General features: G+C 45.1%; 1 protein-coding gene across 1 annotated transcript in view; it reads left to right on the plus strand.

The window, feature by feature from the left end:
- Positions 1 to 20,615, plus strand: part of LOC124012203 (glutamate receptor ionotropic, NMDA 2D-like) — a 68,741-nt gene extending 48,126 nt beyond the window's left edge. The window contains exons 9-14 of the mRNA XM_046325680.1: positions 5,776 to 5,901; positions 6,144 to 6,373; positions 13,288 to 13,448; positions 13,989 to 14,176; positions 16,396 to 16,628; positions 17,562 to 20,615. Coding sequence (XP_046181636.1) covers positions 5,776 to 5,901; positions 6,144 to 6,373; positions 13,288 to 13,448; positions 13,989 to 14,176; positions 16,396 to 16,628; positions 17,562 to 20,615 — 3,992 coding nt within the window. The remainder of the gene's footprint in view (positions 1 to 5,775; positions 5,902 to 6,143; positions 6,374 to 13,287; positions 13,449 to 13,988; positions 14,177 to 16,395; positions 16,629 to 17,561) is intronic.
- Positions 20,616 to 25,427: the final 4,812 nt, after the last annotated feature.

Consider the following 25,427-nt stretch of genomic DNA (forward strand, 5'->3'; position numbering starts at 1 on the left):
ATGACTCAGTAGTACACAGCAATCTGGCCATTGGAGACGGCTGTCGTAAAACTAGCGAGTTCAGGTATGAAGTCAAACAACACAGACTGGATGTAGTCTTAGTTTCAGACCCTCAAACAACACAGACTGGATGTAGTCTTAGTTTCAGACCCTCAAACAACACAGACTGGATGTCGTCTTAGTTTCAGACCCTCAAACAACACAGACTGGATGTAGTCTTAGTTTCAGACCCTCAAACAACACAGACTGGATGTAGTCTTAGTTTCAGACCCTCAAACAACACAGACTGGATGTAGTCTTAGTTTCAGACCCTCAAACAACACAGACTGGATGTAGTCTTAGTTTCAGACCCTCAAACAACACAGACTGGATGTAGTCTTAGTTTCAGACCCTCAAACAACACAGACTGGATGTAGTCTTAGTTTCAGACACTCAAACAACACAGACTGGATGTCGTCTTAGTTTCAGACACTCAAACAACACAGACTGGATGTAGTCTTAGTTTCAGACACTCAAACAACACAGACTGGATGTAGTCTTAGTTTCAGACACTCAAACAACACAGGCTGGATGTAGTCTTAGTTTCAGACACTCAAACAACACAGACTGGATGTAGTCTTAGTTTCAGACACTCAAACAACACAGACTGGATGTAGTCTTAGTTTCAGACACTCAAACAACACAGGCTGGATGTAGTCTTAGTTTCAGACACTCAAACAACACAGGCTGGATGTAGTCTTAGTTTCAGACACTCAAACAACACAGGCTGGATGTAGTCTTAGTTTCAGACACTCAAACAACACAGACTGGATGTAGTCTTAGTTTCAGACACTCAAACAACACAGACTGGATGTAGTCTTAGTTTCAGACACTCAAACAACACAGACTGGATGTCGTCTTAGTTTCAGACACTCAAACAACACAGACTGGATGTAGTCTTAGTTTCAGACACTCAAACAACACAGACTGGATGTAGTCTTAGTTTCAGACACTCAAACAACACAGACTGGATGTAGTCTTAGTTTCAGACACTCAAACAACACAGACTGGATGTCGTCTTAGTTTCAGACACTCAAACAACACAGACTGGATGTAGTCTTAGTTTCAGACACTCAAACAACACAGACTGGATGTAGTCTTAGTTTCAGACACTCAAACAACACAGACTGGATGTAGTCTTAGTTTCAGACACTCAAACAACACAGGCTGGATGTAGTCTTAGTTTCAGACACTCAAACAACACAGACTGGATGTAGTCTTAGTTTCAGACACTCAAACAACACAGACTGGATGTAGTCTTAGTTTCAGACACTCAAACAACACAGGCTGGATGTAGTCTTAGTTTCAGACACTCAAACAACACAGACTGGATGTAGTCTTAGTTTCAGACACTCAAACAACACAGGCTGGATGTAGTCTTAGTTTCAGACACTCAAACAACACAGACTGGATGTAGTCTTATTTTCAGACACTCAAACAACACAGACTGGATGTAGTCTTAGTTTCAGACACTCAAACAACACAGACTGGATGTAGTCTTAGTTTCAGACACTCAAACAACACAGACTGGATGTCGTCTTAGTTTCAGACACTCAAACAACACAGACTGGATGTAGTCTTAGTTTCAGACACTCAAACAACACAGACTGGATGTAGTCTTAGTTTCAGACACTCAAACAACACAGACTGGATGTAGTCTTAGTTTCAGACACTCAAACAACACAGACTGGATGTCGTCTTAGTTTCAGACACTCAAACAACACAGACTGAATGTAGTCTTAGTTTCAGACACTCAAACAACACAGACTGGATGTAGTCTTAGTTTCAGACACTCAAACAACACAGACTGGATGTCGTCTTAGTTTCAGACTGTTATGCAGGTGAATGAGGACCCAAAAGCGACTTAGCGAAAACAGAGTCTTTATGTCAGTAAAAGGCAAAAGTAATAATTCTGGAACACTCAAGAAGAAAACAAAACAGGAAAAAACTAAAATCCACTCGTAGTAACGAGGACAGACTGGAGACTCGACCATTGACTGCAGGTTGCTTCGGGAAGGCACCGACCGTAGCAGACTAAGACACCTGCTCACACGCAGCATCTGAAGGAGGCAAGACACGACAGGGCGAGACAAGGACACAGCACAGCGAACATCATACAAGGATCCGACAAGGACAGAAGCGGAAAACAAGGGGAGAAATAGGGACTCTAATCAGAGGACAAGATAGGGGACAGGTGTGAAAATACTAAATGAGTGAGTTAGGAGAATGAGGAACAGCTGGGAGCAGGAACGGAACGATAGAGAGAAGAGAGAGAGGGAGGGGGAGAGAGAGGGATAGAAAAAGGGAACGAACCTAATAAGACCAGCAGGGGGAAACGAACAGAAGGGAAAGCACAAGGACAAGACAATATATGACAAAACATGACACAGACACTCAAACAACACAGACTGGATGTCGTCTTAGTTTCAGACACTCAAACAACACAGACTGGATGTAGTCTTAGTTTCAGACACTCAAACAACACAGGCTGGATGTCGTCTTAGTTTCAGACACTCAAACAACACAGACTGGATGTAGTCTTAGTTTCAGACACTCAAGCAACACAGACTGGATGTAGTCTTAGTTTCAGACACTCAAACAACACAGACTGGATGTCGTCTTAGTTTCAGACACTCAAACAACACAGGCTGGATGTCGTTTCCCCCCTGAATGATTCATGTCAGACTTATATCTGTCTGTCAACAAAGATTTAGTAGACAGTCTGGACATGTATCCAATGGCCACCCAGAAGTTTTTTTTATTTTTTCCCCAAGGCCTTTTAGTCTGAATCAAGGGTCACTGATTTGATGGTAACCTAAGGGTCATTGGTTTGCTCTTAGTGTGTATTAGCTGGCCAGAGCCCAGAGTAATCTCTTGCCAAGAAAATCTTGGCTCTTCAAGCCTGACTCTTTTTGTAAGGCTGTTTTCTTGAGACCTTCAACCATTTTCTCAACCATCCTGTTTTGACCTTAATATTTTTGATATTGTAGGTTACTCCTCTATGACTAAGGTCAAGACAGAATCTGAACCTCCAACAATGATTTAAAGACCATTCCCGATTCCTCTTGTGTAATAACAAAAACGGCTTGATTTCATTACCATTACAGAGCAATTGCTTCATTGCTTTGTAATAAACATGTATAATTAGTTACGTCACAGGTATCCAATCAACATCGTGTTACCACAAAACAAGCCCTTTAAATGCCTATCTTTACCTATTTAAAAAATATATATATTTTACCTTTATTTAACTAGGCAAGTCAGTTATGAACAAATTATTACTTTCAATGACGGCCTAGGAACAGTGGGTTAACTGCCTTGTTCAGGGGCAGAAGGACAGATTTTTACCTTGACGGCTTGGGGATTCGATGGCACGAGTGTAGTGGTTTGAGAATGGCTTTTTTTGTTGTTGAATTCCCTCCTTGGCTATGTTCCAATGTCAATGCTAGCATACCACTTAGAATGCATGCCTGTAATCTGTCTGTATTGTTAAACACACATCACCTGTTAGTTTTTACATGGCCCAGCAACCCTCTAACATACACAAATGCTCCACCACACACACTTATATATTTAATAAGGCTAGTAAATGCACAATGTGCATCCACTCTTGGATCGAAACTTTTGTCCATTTACCAGCCTTATTAAAGGGATGAGGTCGAGCGACCGTCTAATGCGTGTCCAATACATTGTCTGTGTCCCAATGGCACCCTGTTACCTATGTAGTGTACTACTTTTGACGGAGGGCTCAATGGGCTCTACCAAAAATGTAGTGCACTACAGTGGGGTCCCAAATTATTGACACCCTTGATAAATATGAGCGATTAATGATTGTATAAAATAAATAATTGAAATACTGAGCTATATTGTATTTGAAAATATATATAATGACACCCCTAAAGGTTCTTGTAAATAAAAACGAGTCAAAAGTTGAGTATTTGGTCCCATAATCCTCGCATGCAAGGACTGCATCATGCTTTACAAACTTGTTGGATGCATTTGCAGTTCGTTTTGGTTGCATTTCAGGTGATTATTGTGTCATTTCGGAGTCACTTTTATTGTAAATAAGAATATAATCTGTTTCTAAACACTTCTACATTCACGTGGATGCTACCATGATTAGGGACAATCCTGAATGAATCGTGAATAATGATGAGTGAGAAAGTTACAGCAGGTCAAAGATCTATACCCCCAAGACATGCTAACCTCCCCTGTTGTTGGTAATGGTGAGAAGTGAGCATGTCTTGGGGGATGCTAACCTACCCTGTTGTTGGTAATGGTGAGAAGTGAGCATGTCTTGGGGGATGCTAACCTCCCATGTTGTTGGTAATGGTGAGAAGTGAGCATGTCTTGGGGGATGCTAACCTCCCCTGTTGTTGGTTATGGTGAGAAGTGAGCAGGTCTTGGGGGATGCTAACCTCCCCTGTTGTTGGTTATGGTGAGAAGTGAGCATGTCTTGGGGGATGCTAACCTCCCTTGTTGTTGGTAATGGTGAGAAGTGAGCATGTCTTGGGGGATGCTAACCTCCCCTGTTGTTGGTAATGGTGAGAAGTGAGCATGTCTTGGGTAATGCTAACCTCCCCTGTTGTTGGTAATGGTGAGAAGTTAGCATGTCTTGGGTAATGCTAACCTCCCCTGTTGTTGGTAATGGTGAGAAGTTAGCATGTCTTGGGGGATGCTAACCTCCCCTGTTGTTGGTAATGGTGAGAAGTGAGCATGTCTTGGGGGATGCTAACCTCCCCTGTTGTTGGTAATGGTGAGAAGTGAGCATGTCTTGGGGGATGCTAACCTCCCCTGTTGTTGGTAATGGTGAGAAGTGAGCATGTCTTGGGGGATGCTAACCTCCCCTGTTGTTGGTAATGGTGAGAAGTGAGCATGTCTTGGGGGATGCTAACCTGCCCTGTTGTTGGTAATGGTGAGAAGTGAGCATGTCTTGGGGGTATGGTCTTTGACCCGCTGTAACCTTCTCACTCATCATTATTCACGATTCATTTAGGATTATCCACATTAACGTAGAAGGGTTTAGGAACATATTCTATTCTTATTTACAATAAAAGTGAATCCAAAATGACACATTACAATATTTACAATGGATTTCTATTGGGCACAAAACAATCTGAAACAAAACCAAAATGCAAAATGTCTCCAACAAGTTAGTAGAGTCACAAGCTTCGTGTAGACGTTGTGTGCTAGGAATATTTGGACCCAATGTAGAATATGGGATCTAATGTAGAAAAATGTTGAAAGTATTTTATTTTATACTAATACTGCTCAGAGAAAGAGATTTTGTTTAACAAGTCATATTTTTTTTCTCAAAAAGGTAGGGGGCAAAATGATTGACACCCCTAAATATTATTTCAAATAAAGTAGTCAAAGGTTTAGTAACCCTTGACTACTTTATTTACAATAATATTTAGGGGGCAAAATGATTGACAACCCTATCTTTTTGAGAAAAAAGGTTTGACTAACTAAATATTTTTCTCTAAGCAGTTTTATTAGTATAAAATAATATAATTACCCAATTTTTGGGAGCATACAATATAGCTCACGGTTCTGATTATTTATTTTATGCAATCATTATTGCTCATCTTTATCAAGGGTGTCGATCATTTCGGACCCAACCATATACAGGACATTTTAGGGTACCATTTGGGAAGCGTCAATAGCTTCATTCTAAGTAGCAAGCTAGCGACATCCTTGGAACAGAACCCTTGTCTTTCTGATGCGATGTTTCAGAGCCATACAGCCCAGCTGTGTGGGTGATGATGTTCGTCATGTGCCTCTCCGTGGTCGCTGTCACAGTCTTTATTTTCGAGTTCTTCAGTCCCGTCGGCTACAACCGCAGCCTGCAAAGTGCAAAGAGTAAGTCATTTATTACAGTATGGTCATTCTTATTTCAGGTTATCTCCATTGAAGTAGTCGTGATGAGTTTACATACCAGTGTGAGTAGTACCCTGGGGATGTTTCTATTCCATTCAATGTCCATTTCTCTCTCTCCCTGTCTCTCTCTCTCTCTCTCTCTCTCGCTCTTTCACTCTCTCTCTCGCTCTCTCATTGTCTCTCCCACTCCCCCTCTCTCTTCCCCCCGACCTCTCTCTATCCAGAGACAGGGGGCTCTAAATTCACCATAGGGAAGTCTATCTGGCTGCTGTGGGCGTTGGTCTTCAATAACTCAGTGCCTGTGGAGAACCCCAGAGGAACCACCAGTAAGATCATGGTGCTGGTGTGGGCCTTCTTTGCGGTCATCTTCCTGGCCTCCTACACGGCCAACCTGGCAGCCTTCATGATCCAGGAGGAGTACATCGACACTGTGTCTGGCCTCAGCGACAAGAAGGTGTGTGAGCAAGGAGGCCATTCTGATCCAAGGCCAAGATGGCTATAATGTCTTTTTCCATAGCACAGTGACGCCTCAATTCTTCACACTTCTCCCAATGTGTGCACTTGCACATTACCGGTCTATGGATTTAAAAGCATTGCGTTGGGGAAGGCAGGGCCGGATTCATGCGGGGGCTTACCAGGGCTGTAGCCCCTTGGCCCAGCCCTTTGGGGGGCCCAAGAGGAATCAAACAATTATATATGTTTTACAGTTGAAGTTTACATACACTTAGGTTGGAAATCATTAAAACTAATTTTTCAACCACTCCATACATTTCTTGTTAACAAACTATAGTTTTGGCAAGTAGGTTAGGACATCTACTTTGTGCATGACACAATAAATCTTTCCAACAATTGTTTAGACAGATTATTTCACATATAATTCACTGTATCACAATTCCAGTGGGTCAGAAGTTTACATACACTAAGAGAACCATGAGAATCACCATGAGAAAATCAAAAGAAATCAGCCAAGACTTCAGAACAAAAAATGTGTAGACCTCCACAAGTCTGGTTCATCCTTGGGAGCAATTTCCAAATGCCTGAAGGTACCACGTTCATCTGTACAAAAAATAGTACGCAAGTATAAACACCATGGGACCATGCAGCTGTCATACCGCTCAGGAAGGAGACGCGTTCTGTCTCCTAGAGATGAACGTACTTTGGTGCCAAAAGTGCAAATCAATCCCAGAACAACAGCAAAGGACCTTGTGAAGATGCTGGAGGAAACAGGTACAAAAGTATCTGTATCCACAGTAAAATTAGTCCTATTTTGACATAACCTGAAAGGCTGCTCAGCAAGGAAGAAGCCACTGCTCCAAAACTGCCATCAAAAAGCCAGACTACATTTTGCACCTGCACAGGGGGACAAAGATTGTACTTCTTGGAGAAATGTCCTCTGGTCTGATGAAACAAAAATAGCACTGTTTGGCCATAATGACCATTGTTATGTTTGGAGGAAAAGGGGGGAGAACACCATCCCAACCATGAAGCACGGGGGTGGCAGCATCATGTTGTGGGGGTGCTTTGCTGCATGAGGGACTAGTGAATTTCACAAAATAGTTGGCATCATGGGGAGGGAAACTTATGTGGATATATTGAAGCAACATCTCAAGACATCAGTCAGGAAGTTAAAGCTTGGTCACAAATGGGTCTTCCAAATGGACAATGACCCCAAGCATACTTCCAAAGTTGTGGCAAAATGGCTTATGGACAACAAAGTCAAGGTATTGGAGTGGCCGTCACAAAGCCCTGACCTCAATCCTATAGAAAATGTTTGGGCAGAACTGAAAAGGCGTGTGTGAGCAAGGAGGCCTACAAACCTGACTCAGTTACACCAGCTCTGTCAGGAGGAATGGGCCAAAATTCATCCAACTTATTGTGGGAAGCTTGTGGAAGGCTACCTGAAATGTTTGACCCAAGTTAAACAATTTAAAGGCAATGCTACCAAATACTAATTGAGTGTATGTAAACTGCTGACCCACTGGGAATGTCAATAAAAGCTTAAATAAATCATTATCTTTACTATTATTCTGACATTTCACATTCTTAATTCCTAAGACAGGGAATTTTGACTAGGATTAAATGTCAGGAATTGTGAAAAACTGAGTTTAAATGTATTTGGCTAAGGTGTATGTAAACTTCCGACTTCAACTGTATATATTTATACAGAACAGAAATATAAACGCAACATGTAAAGTGTTTGTCCCATGTTTCATCAACTGAAATAAGAGATCCTGGAAATGTTCCATACGCACAAAAAGCTTATTTCTCTCAAATTTTGTGGACAAATTTGTTTACATCACTGTTATTGAGCATTTTAACTTTGCCAAGATACTCCATCCACCTGAAAGGTGTGTAATATCAAGAAGCTGATTAAACAGCATGATCATTACACAGGTGCACCTTGTGTTGGGGACAATAAAACGGCACTCTAAAATGTGCAGTTTTGTCACACAACACAATGCCACTGAAGTCTCAAGTTTTGAGGGAGCGTGCAATTGGCATGCTGACTGCAGGAATCTTCACCAGAGGTGTTGCCAGAGAATTGAATGTTCATTTCAATATCATAAGCCACCTCCAACAGGTTTTTTTTGCCACGCCAGCCCAGGACCTCCACATCCAATTTCTTCACCTGTGGAATCATCTGAGACCAGCCAAACAGACAGCTGATGAAACTGAGGAGTATTTCTGTTTGGATTGGCTGGGCCTGGCTCTCCAGTGGGTGGGTCTATGCCCTTCCAGGCTCACCCATGGCTGTGCCCCTGCCCAGTCATGTGAAATACTATAGATTTGGGCCTAATGAATTGATTTCAATTGACTGATTTCCTTATATGAACTATAACTCAGTAAAGTCGTTGAAATTGTTGTATTTTGCGTTTATATTTTTGTTCAGTATTAGTATATATATTTTGTGCCTAAGCCCAAGATGCAAAGAAAAAAAAAACACAAATAAAATTGTTATTTTTTTGTAATATTGAATAGTTTTATCACACCACACCAGAGAGCATCATTTTGGCACAGAGGATCAATAGTTACAAAAAAATTATTGTGGATGTATTTTTTTTACCACATTCACATGCAGGTATCTGCCAAAATAAAGGAAACACCAACATAAAGTGTCTTTATGAAAATGGTGTTGGGCCACCAAAAGCTGTCAGAACATCTTCAATGCGCCTTGGCATAAATTCTACAAGTGGACCTAAACCATGCCAGGAAAATTCACATACTTTGTATCCCTCGTTTACTCTAGTGTTTCCTTTATTTTGGCAGTTACCGGTATGCCTCCAGTCAGGAATGCTGCTCTTTGGCCAGCATGCGTGCCAAATATACAGCTTGTTCCATTGTGGCCATAGACATATAATCCATAGAAAGGTTTTATAACTTCTTACCCTGGCAATTTGACTGTTAAACTCATGGGTACTCTAGCAATGGATGCCAGTCCAGACTTGAACTGCCATCTATGGATTATATGTCTATGGTTGTTTGCGGTTGTCATTTTGCCTTTATGAAGATTTCAAAATACAATTGTGGGAAAAATGTACAGTTTGGAAAGCAAATCCCTACTTCTGAAAAGACTGATCTGTCTGTAAAACCGATAGAAACACATTTTTTCTCAACAACTCCCATTTTGTTTTGCGAACAGCAGCGCTGTTTATCAAAGTAGCTCATCGTGAGATAGGCTATTGCCACGATGAGCGCATCGGCCATCACTGTGAGTAGCCTATGGCTTAATCTTTATAATAATAATAATATATTCCATTTAGCAGACGCTTTTATCCAAAGCGACTTACAGTCATGTGTGCATACATTCTACGTATGGGTGGTCCCGGGGATCGAACCCACTACCCTGGCGTTACAAGTGCCATGCTCTACCAACTGAGCCATTAGGTGAGACATTGTCCCACTGGAAATGTTATTATGTAGCCTACTGTAGGCAATGGTATATACACTATATATACAAAAGTATGTGGACACCCCTTCAAATTAGTGGATTCAGCTATATCAGCCATATCTGTTGCTGACAGGTGTATAAAATCAAGTACACAACCATGCAATCTCCATAGACAAACATTGGCAGTAGAATGGCCTTACTGAAGAGCTCAGTGACTTTCAACGTGGCACCGTCGCAGGATGCCACCTTTCCAACAAGTCAGTTAATCAAATTTCTGCCCTGTTAGAGCTCCCCCGGTCAACTGTAAGTACTGTTATTGTGAAGTGGAAACGTCTAGGAGCAACAACGGCTCAGCCGCGAAGAGGTAGGCCACACAAGCTCACAGAACGGGACTGCCGAGTGCTGAGGTGTGTACCATGTAAAAATCGTCTTTCCTCGGTTGCAACACTCACCATCGAGTTCCAAACTGCCTCTGGAAGCAACTCGGCACAATAAGTGTTCGTCGGGAGCTTCATGAAATGGGTGTCTATGACCGAGCAGCCGCAGGTCAAGCCTAAGATCACCATGAGCAATGCCAAGCGTCGGCTGGATTGGTGTAAAGCTCGCCGCCACTGTACTCTGGAGCAGTGGAAGCACATTCTCAAGAGTGGTGAATCACGCTTCACCATATGGCAGTCTGACAGGACAAATCTGGATTTGCCAGATGCCTGGAGAATGCTATCTGCTCGAATGCATAGTACCAACTGTAAAGTTTGGTGGATGAGGAATAATGGTCTGGGGCTGTTTTTCATGGTTCAGGCTAGGCCTCTTAGTTCCAGTGAAGGGAAATCTTAACGCTACAGCATACAATGACGTTCTAGACAATTATGTGCTTCCAACTTTGTGGCAACAGTTTGGGGAAGGCCCTTTCCTGTTTCAGCATGACAATGCGAGGTCCATTCAGTAATGTTTTTTGAGTTCGGTGTGGAAGTACTTGACTGGCCTGCAGAGCCCTGACCTCAACCCCATTGAACACCTTTGGGATGAATTGGAACGCCGACTGCGAGCCAGGCCTAAATCAGGCCCAACATCAGTGTCCAGCCTCACTAATGCTGTTGTGGCTGAATGGAAGCAAATCCCTGCAGCATTGTTCCAACATTGAGTGGAAAACCTTTCCTGAAGAGTGGAGGCTGTTAAAGCAGCAAACGGTGAGACCAACTCCATATTAATGCCCATGATTTAGGAATGAGATGTTTGATGAGCATCTAGGTACTTTTGGACATGTAGTGTATACACTGTACAGTTGAAGTCGGAAGTTTACATACACCTTCGCCAAATACATTTAAACTCAGTTTTTCACAATTCCTGACATTTAATTCTAGTAAAAATTCCCTGTCTCAGGTCAGTTAGGATCACCATTTTATTTTAAAAATGTGAAATTTCAGAATTAGTAGATAATGATTTATTTCAGCTTTTATTTCTTTCATCACATTCCCAGTGGGTCATAAGTCTACATACAGTCAATTAGTATTGGGTAGCATTGCCTTTAAATTGTTTAACTTGGGTCAAGTGTTTCAGGTAGCCTTCCACAAGCTTCCCACAATAAGTTGGGTGAATTTTGGCCCATTCCTCCTGACAGAGCTGGTGTAACTTAATCAGGTTTCTAGGCCTCCTTGCTCGCACACGCTTTTTCAGTTCAGCCCACAAATGTTCCATTGGTTGAGGTCAGGGCTTTGTGATGGCCACTCCAATACATTGACTTTGTTGTCCTTAAGCCATTTTGCCACAACTTTGGAAGTATGCTTGGGGTAATTGTCCATTAGGAAGACTCATTTGCAACCAAGCTTTAACTTCCTGACTGATATCTTGAGATGTTGCTTCAATATATCCACGTAATTTCCCCGCCCCATGATGCCATCTATTTTGTGAAGTGCTCTTGTCCCTCCTACAGCAATGCACCCACACAACATGATGCTGCCACCCCCATGCTTCACGATAGGGATGGTGTTTTTTCGACTTGTGAGCAGTTCTATTTTTGTTTCATCAGAGCAGAAGACATTTCTCCAAAAAGTATGATCTTTGTCCCCATGTGCAGGTGCAAACGGTAGTCTGGCTTTTTTATGACTGTTTTGGAGCAGTGGCTTCTTCCTTGCTGAGTGGCCTTTCAGGTTATGTCGATATAGGACTCGTTTTACTGTGGATATAGATACTTTTGTACCTGTTTCCTCCAGCATCTTCACAAGGTCCTTTGCTGTTGTTCTGGGAATGATTTGCACTTTTGGCACCAAAGTACATTCATCTCTAGGAGACAGAACGCGTCTCCTTCCTGAGCGGTATGACGGCTGCGTGGTCCCATGGTGTTTATACTTTTGCGTACTATTGTTTGTACAGATGAACGTGGTACCTTCAGACAATTGGAAATTGCTCCCAAGGATGAACCAGACTTGAGGAGTTCTACACAGTTTTTTCTGAAGTCTTGGCTGATTTCTTTTGATTTTCCCATGATGTCAAGCAAAGAGGCACTGAGTTTGAAGGTTGGCCTTGAAATACATCCACAGGTACACCTCCAATTGACTCAAATGATGTCAATTAGCCTATCATAAGCTTCTAAAGCCATGACATCATTTTCTGGATTTTTCCAAGCTGTTTAGAGACACAGTCAACTTTAGTGCATGTAAACGTCTGACCCACTGGAATTGTGATACAGTGAATTATAAGTGAAATAATCTGTCTGTAAACAATTGTTGGAAAAATGACTTGTGTCATGCACAAAGTAGATGTCCTAACCAACTTGCCAAAACTATAGTTTGTTAACCATACGTTTGTGGAGTGGTTGAAAAACGAGTTTTAATGACTCCAACCTAGGTGTATGTAAACTTCCCACTTCAACTGTATATATATTTCCTCCTAACATTGTACAATCTGTGTGTCGCTTCATTGGCCTGGGCCATTGATTGTTTGAATTCAAGACCAGATTGTCCTCAGTTTGTCAGTCAGAGTAGCCACTTATTTTGGTCATTTGTGTGGTATTATGAAATGTACATCTCATGTCTTCTGTCATGACAATTTATGCATTGATCCATCCCTAATGTTCATCCCTCTCACTTCTCTCCCTTTCTAAAGATCTTTGTAATAAAAATGCAAGGAGAGCAGAATTCTGTTCTCTTTGGGGGGGAGAAGAAGAAACCGTCTTTTAAATGAGATCTAAGGAAGTTGGGTGGACACCGGACGAGATGCAGCCCAAAATCACAAGAACATCTCAAAAGATAGATGCTCAACTTGTTGAGTTGGTTTTTGGAGATTTGAGCACCAATCTTTTCGAATGTTCTTGCATTTTGGCAGTTCTATGATTTTTGACATGTTGTCTTGATGTCTCTTTCCAACTGTCCGACTTCCTTAGATCACGATGCATGCATTATTTACGTTGTAATGCACTGTTGTCACTCAACACTTACCCTGAATCCCCACATCAACCTCTAGTTCCCCCTCTATCCCCCCAGTTCCAGCAGCCCACTGAGCAGTACCCCCCGCTCCGATTTGGCACCGTCCCCAACGGGAGCACCGAGGAGAACATCCGCAGCAACTACGCCAACATGCACAACTTCATGATCCGCAACAACCAGAAGGGCGTGGAGGAGGCCATCGACAACCTCAAGACTGGGTCAGTTTGTGTGTTTCCGAAGATGACATCCCCGTTCATTTCATTGCATTCAACCAGGACCATGTTCATTAGGCACCAAACGGAGGAAACATGGAGGGACTACCTAGACTTGTCCAATAAGAAACGCTACTTTTCGTTTTCCGTTGCAAAAATGTATTTTTATATACGTTTTCTGTTGTGTGCCCTAATGAACATGACCCAGCATAGCAGCCTCTTAGTAACAGTTATCTCCCCATGCAGTCCTGTCCTACTGTATGTGTGTTTATGTCTCTGCTGGGGTTTATAGTGCAAACTCTACTGTATGAATTATGCTTACATTAGATAAACGATAAACACACACTTATTAGAGTAGTTGTCACAAATTGTGCGCCTCATGCCGAGGGGAGACACTTCCCCAAGACGACTTGACCACCAGAAGCTTAGTCCTCAGCCGGACTTGACGTACCGCGTTATTAAACCTCACATTCTCACTTATCATTTCACCCTCATCCCCTCTTCTCTTTCTCTCCTCCCCTCCCTCCCTCCCTCCCTCCCCGTCAGTAAACTAGATGCCTTCATCTATGATGCGGCTGTGCTAAACTACATGGCGAGGAAAGACGAGGGCTGTAAGGTGATGACCATTGGCTCGGGCAAGGTGTTTGCCACCACGGGCTACGGCATCGCCCTGCATAAGAACACCCGCTGGAAACGCCCCGTGGACTTGGCCCTCCTGCAGCTGGTGGGAGACGGTGAGGAGAGAGAAAGGAGTGTGTGTGGGGGGGGGGGGTTGGGGACAGGCAGGAGAAGTTGATAAATGTGCTGGCTTGTTAGCGGCGGGCTGGCAGCATCAATCTGTCTCTGCTTTTAGTGGTGGATTGAAGTGAGGGGGGGGGGGACCACTTTCCTGCAGTACCTTCTGCTTAATTCAGTTGAATGCTGTACACATTCACAGTTTTACAGTTTGTCTTGCATACTGTACATTGTACAGTAGACCTACATACTACAAGTAACTGCCAAATGAAAGGAAACACAAACATAAAGTGTCTTAATAGGGCGTTGGGGCACCACGAGTCAGAACAGCTTCAATGCACCTTGGCATAGATTCTACAAGTGTCTGGAACTCTATTGGAGGGATGTGACACCATTCTTCCACGAGAAATTCCATAATTTGGTGTTTTGTTGATGGTGGTGGAAAACACCGTATCAGGCGACACTCCAGAATCTCCCATAAGTGTTCAATTGGGTTGAAATCTGGCCTGAGATGCGTATGGCATATGGTTTACATCATTTTCATGCTGAACAAACCATTCATTGACCACTTGTGCCCTGTGGATGGGGGCATTTTCGTCCTACGGTCATGGTGGCCAAAATATTGGCAAACAATATTTGTATGCATCACCCTAAGCATGATGGGATGTGAATTGCTTAACTCAGGAACCACACCTGTGTGGAAGCATTTGCTTTCAATAGACTCTTTGTGTCCCTCGTTTACTCAAGTGTTTCCATTATTTTGGCAGTTACCAGTATGTCTTCTGTGCAATCACCCCCCCCCCCCCCCCCCCCCCCAAGAATGTTTCACAAATCCTAACATCCTAAAAGGTCTTAAAGGCTCCATATATGTGTTCTCAAGCACTGTGTCATACGTTGCGTTGCTAATTTCACAATCGGGGACTTACTTTGTTACACATCTTTGTGAGACTGTCTCTCATTTGGTCTGGTTCTGTGATTAGAAGGTGGCGTTGTTCCTTCGGCTTGTGCTGAGGATGTTGCAGCTCCGTCTCAGCTCAAAGCAGCTCTACGAGGCCCTGAGTTTGGTCACGAGTAACGGTCGAATATGAAAGGGAGCGGGGGGGCTTATTGAAATGTGATGAGTGGGATTAGGAGTCTGTCACAGTTTATGATCACGCAAATTAGCATCTATTGTTAAAAAAACAACCGCAACATAATTGGCGGTGAAGTGATTTTCGTCGTCTAGCTCTTGAATTTTTCCACTGACTTTGCGGATCGATACTTTATTGGGGGGCTTACTATGACTGTGGGTGTCCCACCTCGCTATTTGAATATGAATGCAATAACTGTAAATCACTCTGGATAAGAGTATCTGCTAAATGACTAAAATGTAATCATAGAGATCACTTTAGCTCCTGACTGTGAACTCTTAGCTACACATTCTGGGAAGAATATTTCTGTTGGGTAGGTTCCTTTTTATTTTATTTTATTGGAGTGGATTATGACATTCCAGTCAACATGGTTAATTCATGTTTTTCTAATCCATGTAGTTTGGGCTTTACAATTTCCACACAGGGCAGTTGACCTAAGTTTAATATAGTTGAATGTCTCACTGTTTTAACTCTGATGACCAGGGATTTTGAAACGCACTTGAAGTAGCTACCCTTACAATGCAGGGTGCTTTAGCCGCAAGACGTGGCTGTCATTTCAATACACGTTGTCTGCTCTTCGCTCAGCACAAACTCTGGGTTTTCCTCCATTTTTTCCCCCTTCACAGTGTAACAGTTGTTTTTGCTGTATGGAATTAATGGCTTGTGTTGGGACTCCTAATAGTGTCCGCTGCCTTTCATCTGTCGAGGTCACTCTTAACACGGGAGACTGTATCCAGGCCATTTCCGACATCCATCAAAGCTATGCGGCTTCTCTCTCTCCCCCTTTCCTCCACCCCCCCCCCTCCCCTCTCTCTCACACACACACAGGCTTACTCTCTCACATTCTCACCCCCCCCTCCCCTTCCCCCACACACACTATTTTCTCCATTTTCAGCTTTCTTTTTGTCATCATGCAACAGCTCTGAGCTGGACACACTTTCACCCCTCTTCCTCCTGACCTCTCAACTATTACCTTCCCAGCTTCCCCCTTAAGGTATAAAACGATGCCTGTCCCATAACAACAGCAGATAATCCCTCCTTGTAGTTTTTAAAAATGTCTCTCCCATCTCCTCTTCTCCCACCGTCAGACGAGATCGACATGCTCGAGCGCCTGTGGCTCTCGGGGATCTGTCACAACGACAAGATTGAGGTGATGAGCTCCAAGCTGGACATCGACAACATGGCGGGGGTCTTCTACATGCTGCTGGTGGCCATGGGGCTCAGTCTGCTGGTTTTCGCCTGGGAGCACCTGGTGTACTGGAAGATCAGGCACTGCCTGGGCCGTTCCGGTGGCATGGACTTCCTATTGGCTCTCAGCAGGGTGAGTTACTGACTGAGTTATAGTGATGGAAGTGATGTCCCCTAGTGGTGGTGAAAGGGAAAGGGCTTGGTGCATCAACACATCACAGGCTATGTTTAGGCAGTACTGTTCAAAAGGTAGGTCCTCGTACCTCGTTTTTAAAAGTGACGTAGTTTTCTCCACGATTTCAGATGACATTGTGTCTTCCTCCTCCTGCTGCGTTCTACGTCGACGTTCCGGGATATCTCCGACAGTTACTCCCGCTTTCAATTTCACCGAATGTTGATTCACGTCCATCGGATTTCTGTCCCGCTGTTAATTGCGATTTCAGTGGGATGACTCTTGATTTTCAATAAGACATATTGGTATTGAATGAATCCTCTTCAAGTAAAGGTGATAAAGCTGTTATGGTTTACACGCTCCGCCCATTCAACACACTTAACCAATAATGGTGGCCTATCAGTCTTTCAAGGCTGTAAATGACCTGCATTTAGAACACGAGTTCCTCCTCTGCCCTCATTAGTATTTTGTGGTCAGTTGCCTCCTCTCCGAGAGTACAAAGTAGAGAGAGATTGCATAGAGGGGCACCCGCCATCATTCATTGCACGTCACGTTTTGCGCTAGAGAGGAAAGAGAGGACAAATGATTCTCTTTTAAAGAGTCAGTTCGAACTTACTGTTTGACCAGTGCGCTAGGAGCTCCCGTGTGGTGGTCATTTAGAAAGATCAGTCGAACTGAAGCTTGAGTGCACCGTAATGGCAGACACTGCGGTAAGTGTATGCAGACCTCTACGGGGACACATTTCTGACACAACTTATGTACATATGTAACCTATTTTTACGAGACTTTACGAGACTTGCGTGACTTTCCGTGTCCATGTTCTCGTCTAGGGATACTGGGATGTGGAGTTTGCTAGCTGTATCCTAACTAGCTTCCCCTTCTATGTCTACACAGGGTATGTACAGTTGCTGCAAGTTTGAAGATGAAACCGTCCCTGGAGGCCTCCGAAACACACTGCCCCTTTATCAGAGTGTTCCCACAATGCCGCCTCCACCCCAGTCCCACATCTCAGCGGCTGTAACCTGTAACACCACTCTTGCCATGGTGCAGCAGCAGCAGAGGCATCATCACCAGCAGCATGAGCAGCAGCAGCAGCAGCAGCAGCAGCAGCAGCAGCAGCAGCAGCAAGCATACAGCATGTTTCCTGCTGGATCTCCTCCAACTACTGGGCACTCTGCAATGGCCCTTGGGCCATCAAACAGTCCCCTTTTGGAGGGTCCTATGCCGTGCTCCACTTTTCTGCCTCGCCATGACCGCAGATTGGCTGTGGTAGACCGCTGGAACCGTCCAAAGCCCGGCACGGACAAGCCTATTGGTGGCAGCGGTGGGATCCCAGACATGGCACAGTTTCAACAGGGCTTGCCACCTCACTGGGCTGGGGGAGCCAGTGTAGGGGACGGTAGTCTGGATGAATACAAGCGATACTATGGCCCGATCGATCCAGAGGGCTTAGGGGCAAATGCTGACCCACAAACAGGTGGCTCTCAAACCCCCAAAATGAACCAGAGGGGGACAAAGTCCTCAGGAATGCCACGGCTACCTTCTAAAGGACCGCCCCCTGGTCACTTAATGTCCAAGCCCCCTTTACCGCTCCCCTCATCCCCACATCCACCGCCATTTTGGAGAAGAGGCAGCCTCCCCAAAAGAAAGGGCTCCGGGGGGCCTCTATATGAGAACATCCTCCCCTTGGGGAGAAGAGGGGGAGGGCGGTACGGAGTAAGGGATGGAGGTGGCAGGCGAGGCCGTCGCCCTCACCCACTCCCATTGCCTGTCCCTGTCGCATCCCCTGCCCTCACTACCCCTACCTCTCCCTCTCACTCCGCCCTCTACACCTCCAGCTCCTGCTCCTCCACCTCATCCAGTTCATCCTCGTCCTCATCCTCCGTCTCCCCCTCACGCTCCAACTCCCCCTCATCCTCCACCATCACATACACATCGTCCCAGAGTTTTAAGTACAGGGCTGGCAGTAGGGATGTTGAGGACGTCTATGACTCTGATGAGCTGACAGAGGAGTCTAGCCTCCTGCTAGGACGGAGAAAGGGCAAATCCCGACGCATGTCCTCTCGCTCACTGCCTTGCAGTCCGCCCCCTCCGCCTGTACCACCCCGCAAGCCTCGTCTGCAGTATGAGAGAGAGAGGGCTGGGAGCCAGCTAGCCCAGCTGCAGGAGTGGTGGGCCTCCTGGGGCGAGAGAGAAAGACGCAGAGGAACAGGAACCAGGGCCGAGGGGAAGGGGGAGAAACGGCATCACAAAGAGCGAGAAAGGGAGAGAAAGAGGAGGAAGAAAGGCCGGAAGAAAAAAAAGAGAGAGGAGAAGGAGAGGGAGCGGGAGCGCAAGCGGCGTAAAGTGAAGGAGAAGAAGAAGAAGAGAGAGGACAAGGTGAAGAGAAGAGACCGGGGCAAGCGGTCAGAGCACGAGGAGGGAGGTGGTGAGCAGAGAGGGCAGCTCAAAGCGATAATGCAAGAGGCCTACTCCTCCTACCCGGCTCCGAGGCGTGACTCTATGAGGAAAAAGAGTGAATGTTCTATCAGAAGTTACGGATGGGATATTCCAAGGGAGGAAGAGAGGAGGGACAGCGAGGACAAGGCAAGAGATGGAGAGGACACTAGAGGCAAGGAAAGGCACAGAAGTCCTTACTCTCGCCACAGGCATGCAGGTAGGCCTTCCAGTTCCAGCAAGCAGTGCCAGAGCCCCAGAAAACCCTCAACCGCTGTCAAGTTCTGGGGAGCGGGGAACCCATCGTCCGAGATTCCTTCGTCTGCATTTCTGCCACTGATCCCTCTCTCGTCCAGGCGCAGGAGTAAGGGTTCAGGTAGAGCGGCCCTAGGGAAAGAAGGGGAGACGCGCCCCCTGTTGGGCAGGAACGAGAGAGTGGAGGTTCACTCCAAAGAAGGTCTGTCGTTTCACGAGTGGGACTCCGAAGATGAGGATGAAGATTCCGAGGAGGAAAGGAGAAAAGTGGAGCAAGAGAAGAGACACGAAAGAAGACGAAGGACCGCATCAGAGTCCGAAAGGGAAAGTGATAAGATGGTGGGCATCTACTCAGACGACGACGGCTCCTCGGGAGAATTTGGAAAGTTCGAAAGGTACTGGGAGGGTCATGAGGGTAGAGCGGTTGGGGGAATAGGAGGGGGAGGCTGGTTTTTCGGCACTTATCCCGCCAGAGAAAAAGCCGGCAGCATAAACAGTAGGGATGGCTCGTTATTGGGCCGTGGGGAGGGATGGGGCGGAGCAGGGGGAGTAGGGGAAGGTGGCTGGGGATCAGGGAGGATAGGTGGTACACAGTGGCCTCCACCTCCATTGACACCACCAGCTTCTCGAAGATACTGGTCCGTGGACAAGCTTCCCGTGAAGGAGGAGAAGAAAGAGAGACGGAAGGACAAGGACAAAGGGCGAGGTGATGTGGCTTGCAACTGCCAATCTGCCCTCGAACATCAACACGCTCACTCTAAATTGGCCAAGGTGAGCTCCCCTAGCCAGGAGGAACTATTTCTACACTGTCAAAGCTTTGTGACCAGCGCCAATTCCAAACGGCATTCCTTCAAACCCGACCGGACCCAGAATCAACCCAAATCGGGAAGCCAGTCCAACCTCAGCATCCAGCGGACAGACCGCATTCGGCAGCCTTCTACATCGCAGGTCCTCATCCCCTCCCTCCCTCCAGCAACACTCCCAGCCCTTCCTGCCCCTCCCTCCTCATCCCATCCCATCCACATCCCTCCTCCGAACTCCTCCTCTTCGGTCTCGTCTCCCTCTGTAGTATCCTCCACCCCGGGCGCCCCCCAGCCGTCGTCTATGGCTTCTGCTAGTGCCAAACTCCTGTACCAGAGACTGCGCTCAGTGCCTCCGCCCCAAAGGTTACAGTCACCTCACCTGCCCCTCAAGGCCAAGAGCCTCTGCTCACGGAGGGGGTCCGCACACTTCTCCAGTGTGGAGAGCGAGGTGTGAGGCGAATCATAGACACCTACCTGGGTCGGAAACACCGACCTATTCAGACAACCTTGGGTCATGACTGTTTGGCCACCGCAGTTTTGTATCTCAGCCCCCTGTAACTCTTGCACAACCCCCATTGTCCAGTCAAAGGGAGTGCACAGTAATGTCATGTTTACTGGGGCTCTCTTCATTCTGGTCAGAGTATCTGTGAGACTACATGTATTGTTGGTGAACTGAAATTGGTGTCAGAAGTGGGATCTCCCGAAATGGGGCCGTCCTCCTGACACGGCCGCGTCTTTGGGTCTTGAAGTGAAGTGGTTGTCATTGTTCAGTTATATTTGTTCACGAGGGCTCAGGTACTCGTTCATAGACCTCCCTACTGAGGCCTCCAATGCAGGAACACTTGACTCACGTCCCTGAAACATGAACCTCCCACGTTCCTTTACCAATCGGTTTACACCTCACAGGCCTGTGAGATCTGAGGGTCATAGTTGTGTATGTTCTATGTGTCACGTTTAGGGAGAATAGAAGAGTAGCTAGCTCTCTCGGTTTTCTCCATTCACCCTCTCAAACTCACATTTGATGTTCTGTGTCTGTGTTTTACCGTGTTTGTATCCTTGACAACAGGGTAAGTCGACTGTGACTGATCTTATACTGTGCCAAACTTCAGTGGAGCTTACATACAATGCTGTTTCATTGATACCACAGGTACTCCCCCATTCATGACCCTCTTGAGCAATACATTACCTGCAGACCAACAGTTCATGCATTTTATATTTGAAAAGGTTATTTTACTATAGTGTTATTATAATATGAGACAAATGTTTTAATTTTGACAAAATGTGAGCACTGTGCTGTACAATATTGGGTACAAGCAAAATGTTTTCAACTACCTAACATCATTGGCAGCCTCCCCCTCCCCCATAAGACAGAATGTAGCCTTGACCTAGTCTGCTGCAACTATGAAGACACTATAAGATTGTAGCATTTTTTTTTGGGGGGGGGGGGGGACTAGATGGAATTGTTGGACATGTGGCCTCACAGGTGGCCAGGATTCATTCTGTGTCCCAGTAATGATGTCAACATGATAGGTGCCTGAATGATGCTACCAGAGATGCGTTTGAAAATCCGTAACCACGAGCTAGCTTGCTCGTAGCAATTTGATGGTAAAAGCTGATACCTGCACAGTCAGATGTACTTTCAAATCAGCCAGTTTTTTGTGTGTGTGTTGTCAGTAACCCACAAGGCGAGTTCCATCTTCTCCATATAGTCTGTTAAGCTCATTCATCTGCCTCTGACTGCATCTGAGCCATACTTCAGCTGAAGAAAAAAAGAGTAACCTTAGTTAACACAAAATTGTTGTGTAAAGTTTGTCTGCATTTCTTTGAATATCTAGATATATATATCGCATATATATTTGTGTAGTTGGGTAGCATTAGAGTAATTGTTGTTTAGCATCTTGATATGGGGATATTGTTTATCATTCCAGTGCCATTAGATAAGATACGAATATTCCATGTGAAGGAAATATCTCCCTTTTTTTCATCTGCAATTGAGAGCGCTCTTTGTTGCTAAAAGTCTAGGTTTTTATTCTTAAAACCTAGTTGACCCGAGAGTGACAGGAACACAATGGAAGCAGTGCTTTGCTTGTTACAATCAACAGCTTGCAAGAATCCAATGGCGGGGCTAATCGTGGGCGAAATGTTACCTGCTAAGGTGTTTGTGCCACAATTGAACCGAAATCCCTGTCCCTTCTCCTCGTCTATTTGTTGTGTTGATGAGTGTCTGCAACTGTAAACCGTTCTATTTTTTATTATGTATCTGTGAATATTTCTTTCATCTCAATAATAGCATATCTATGTATAATAATATATCTCAAAGATAATATCTTATCTGTTAAGTTTGTCCACTAAATTTACAGTATTATCTAGGAAGCTGGCTTTTTGTCTGTCTTACCTTGTCTCAAAACCCAGTGAAATCAGAGACCAGTACCTGACTGTGTCCTTACCGACCATCCACCACGATTAGTTAACAATGATATTCGCCATGTGATGGAGGTGTGTGTCTGACGACCGAGTCACTGTAGTAGTGTAAGTTTGGGCCTGGGCTGTAACACATTATTAATAACCATTCTAATATATTAGGTATTTTTTACCAGGGCATAGTCTGCTCAGTAACACCAATGAGAACTGAGCATGGATTTCAACTTCTTTAAACACCAAAACGCAATGTGGTCGAGCGGGCAGCAACAGGCTTTTTGTTGCGTCATGCAGCAGTTTACTATCCATGGTGAGCCATACCAGGACGGTGTCGTGTGTTCCCTCTCTGCAAACCTGTGTCTGTCGTGCTGAACTAAACAACAAACAAAAACACACTGTGTTCCTCCATAATAATCCCCACTGTAGCGCTCCGTCCAGCGCTGTCTCCGTCCGCTAACCCTGCGCGGTCTTTACGCCACACTGTGTCCAGGCGGACTTGCACTGCGTCACTGTGTGAGAATCAATGTGCCATACTTAGGGCAGGACGCAGTGGCTACGTTGGGCTGCCGCGCCACTGGAAAGACAATACTGTGCTGTACTGCAAGCAGAACAGAATAAAAAAATAATTTTCGTATTAAAACCTCTTCCGTTCATTTCCATTTTTTTCCTTTGTGTCGGCCTCAGAGAAGCGGGTGCGAGAGGGATGATTGGGAAAACGTGGAGCGACGTTTTTATCACAGCGAGTGACACTGTGGTGGAGAGACTAATAGAATGAGGTGTTCTCATTCACACACACAGCTGCAGCCCGTGGTTAGGGTCCACGTCCAGTTCAATTATTTTACAGGTCAAGTTCATGTGTCATATTGCACAGGAACACATTGTGTACACAATTACAATTCAATTCTTACTTGCAGGTTCACCTCTCAACAATGCAACGGCAATAGGGAGGGAAAGGCGGGTTCGTCGAGGCTCACGTCCAAAGTGTTGACTCAAATGTGTTTTTACCACGTACCAACTCTGGACTAGGAACACTCACACACACACATACCAATTAATACGGAAGCTCATTAATGCCAATAACGCATTTCATTGAGATGGAGCCCCTCAACAGATGTTGGCGCATTTACAGAGCAGTGCATTGTTACGAGTTAGCTCGGGCCATTAATAAACACCTTCATGGATGTTGGTTGACTGCCATTTTGTGCCAGAGTGCCTTTCTCCCATCACCCCTCACTGCAAGGTCAGTTATCACCCACACAGTTAAAGTGAAACGGGATTAGATAGATCTGTATAAGATATTGTAAGAGAAGGAATGGGATTTTGTTTTATAAGGGGTACTGATATAAAATATATTTTATAAACATGATTTCCTCTGAATATCAAATATATGTATTTATAGTTTGTTGTTTTGGTGCTCCAGTCCATATCTAATATTCACATTTTGCCTTTGACAGTGCATGTGGAAAGTTTTTAAACATTTTTTTATTTATCCGTTATTTTACCAGGTAAGTTGACTGAGAACACAGATTAGGAATTTAGCCAGGACACTGGGGTTAACACCACTACTCTTACAATAAGTGCCATGGGATCTTTAATGCCCTCAGAGAGTCAGGACACCCGTTTAACGTCACCCTACACAGAGCAGTGTCCCCAATCACTGCCCTGGGGCATTGGGATATTTTTAGACCAGAGGAAAGAGTGCCTCCTACTGGCCCTCCAACACCACTTCCAGTAGCATCTGGTCTCCCATCCAGGGACTGACCAGGAACAACCCTGCTTAGCTTCAGAAGCAAGCCAGCAGTGGTATGCAGGGTGGTATGCTGCTGGCGAAGTATTCAGACCCCTTTACCTTTTCCACATTTTGTTAAGTTACAGCCGTATTATAAAATTGATTAAATCATATTTTGTCCTAATCTATCAACACACAACACCCCTTTTAATGACAAATCAAAAACAGTTTTTTAGAAATTTTTGCGAACGTGTTCAGAATAAATACCTTCATCACTACATAAGTATTCAGACCCTTTACTCAGTACTTTGTTGAAGCACCTTTAGCAGCGATTACAGCCTCGAGTCTCCTTGGATATGCTGCTACAAGCTTGGCACACCTGTATTTGGGGAGTTTCTCCCATTCTCCTCTGCAGATCCTCTCAAACTCTGTCAAGTTGGATGGGGAGCGTCGCGGCACAGCTATTTTCAGGTCTCTCCAGAGATGTCCAATCGGGTTCAACTCCGGGCTCTGGCTGGGCCACTCAAGGACATTCAGAGACTTGTCCCGACGCCACTCCTGCGCTGTCTTGGTTGTGTACTTAGGGTCGTTGTCCTGTTGGAAGGTGACCTTCGCCCCAGTCTGAGGTCCTGAGTGCTCTGGAGCAGGTTTTCATCAAGGATCTCTCTGTACTTTGCTTCATTCATCTTTCTCTCGATCCTGACTAGTCTCCCAGTCCCTGCCTCTGAAAAACATCCCCACAGCATGATGCTGCTACCACCATGCTTTGCCATAGTAGGGATGGTGCCAGGTTTCCTCCAGACATGGCGCTTGGCATTCAGGCCAAAGAGTTCAATCTTGGTTTCATCCGACCAGAGAATCTTGTTTCTCGTTGTCTGAGAATCCTTTAGGTGCCTTTTGGCAAACTCCAAGTTGGCTGTCATGTGCATTTTACTGAGGAGTGGCTTCCGCCTGATTGGTGGAGTGCTGCAGTGATGGTTGTCCTTCGGGAAGTTTCTCCCATCTCCACAGAGGAACTCTGGAGCTCTGTCAGAGTAACCATTGGGTTCTTGGTCACCTCCCTGACCAAGGCCCTTCTCTCCCGATTGCTCAGTTTGGCCGGGCGGCCAGCTCTTGATG

This window comes from Oncorhynchus gorbuscha, linkage group LG24 (assembly GCF_021184085.1).
Source record: "Oncorhynchus gorbuscha isolate QuinsamMale2020 ecotype Even-year linkage group LG24, OgorEven_v1.0, whole genome shotgun sequence".
In the NCBI taxonomy this organism is placed as follows: Eukaryota; Metazoa; Chordata; class Actinopteri; order Salmoniformes; family Salmonidae; genus Oncorhynchus; species Oncorhynchus gorbuscha.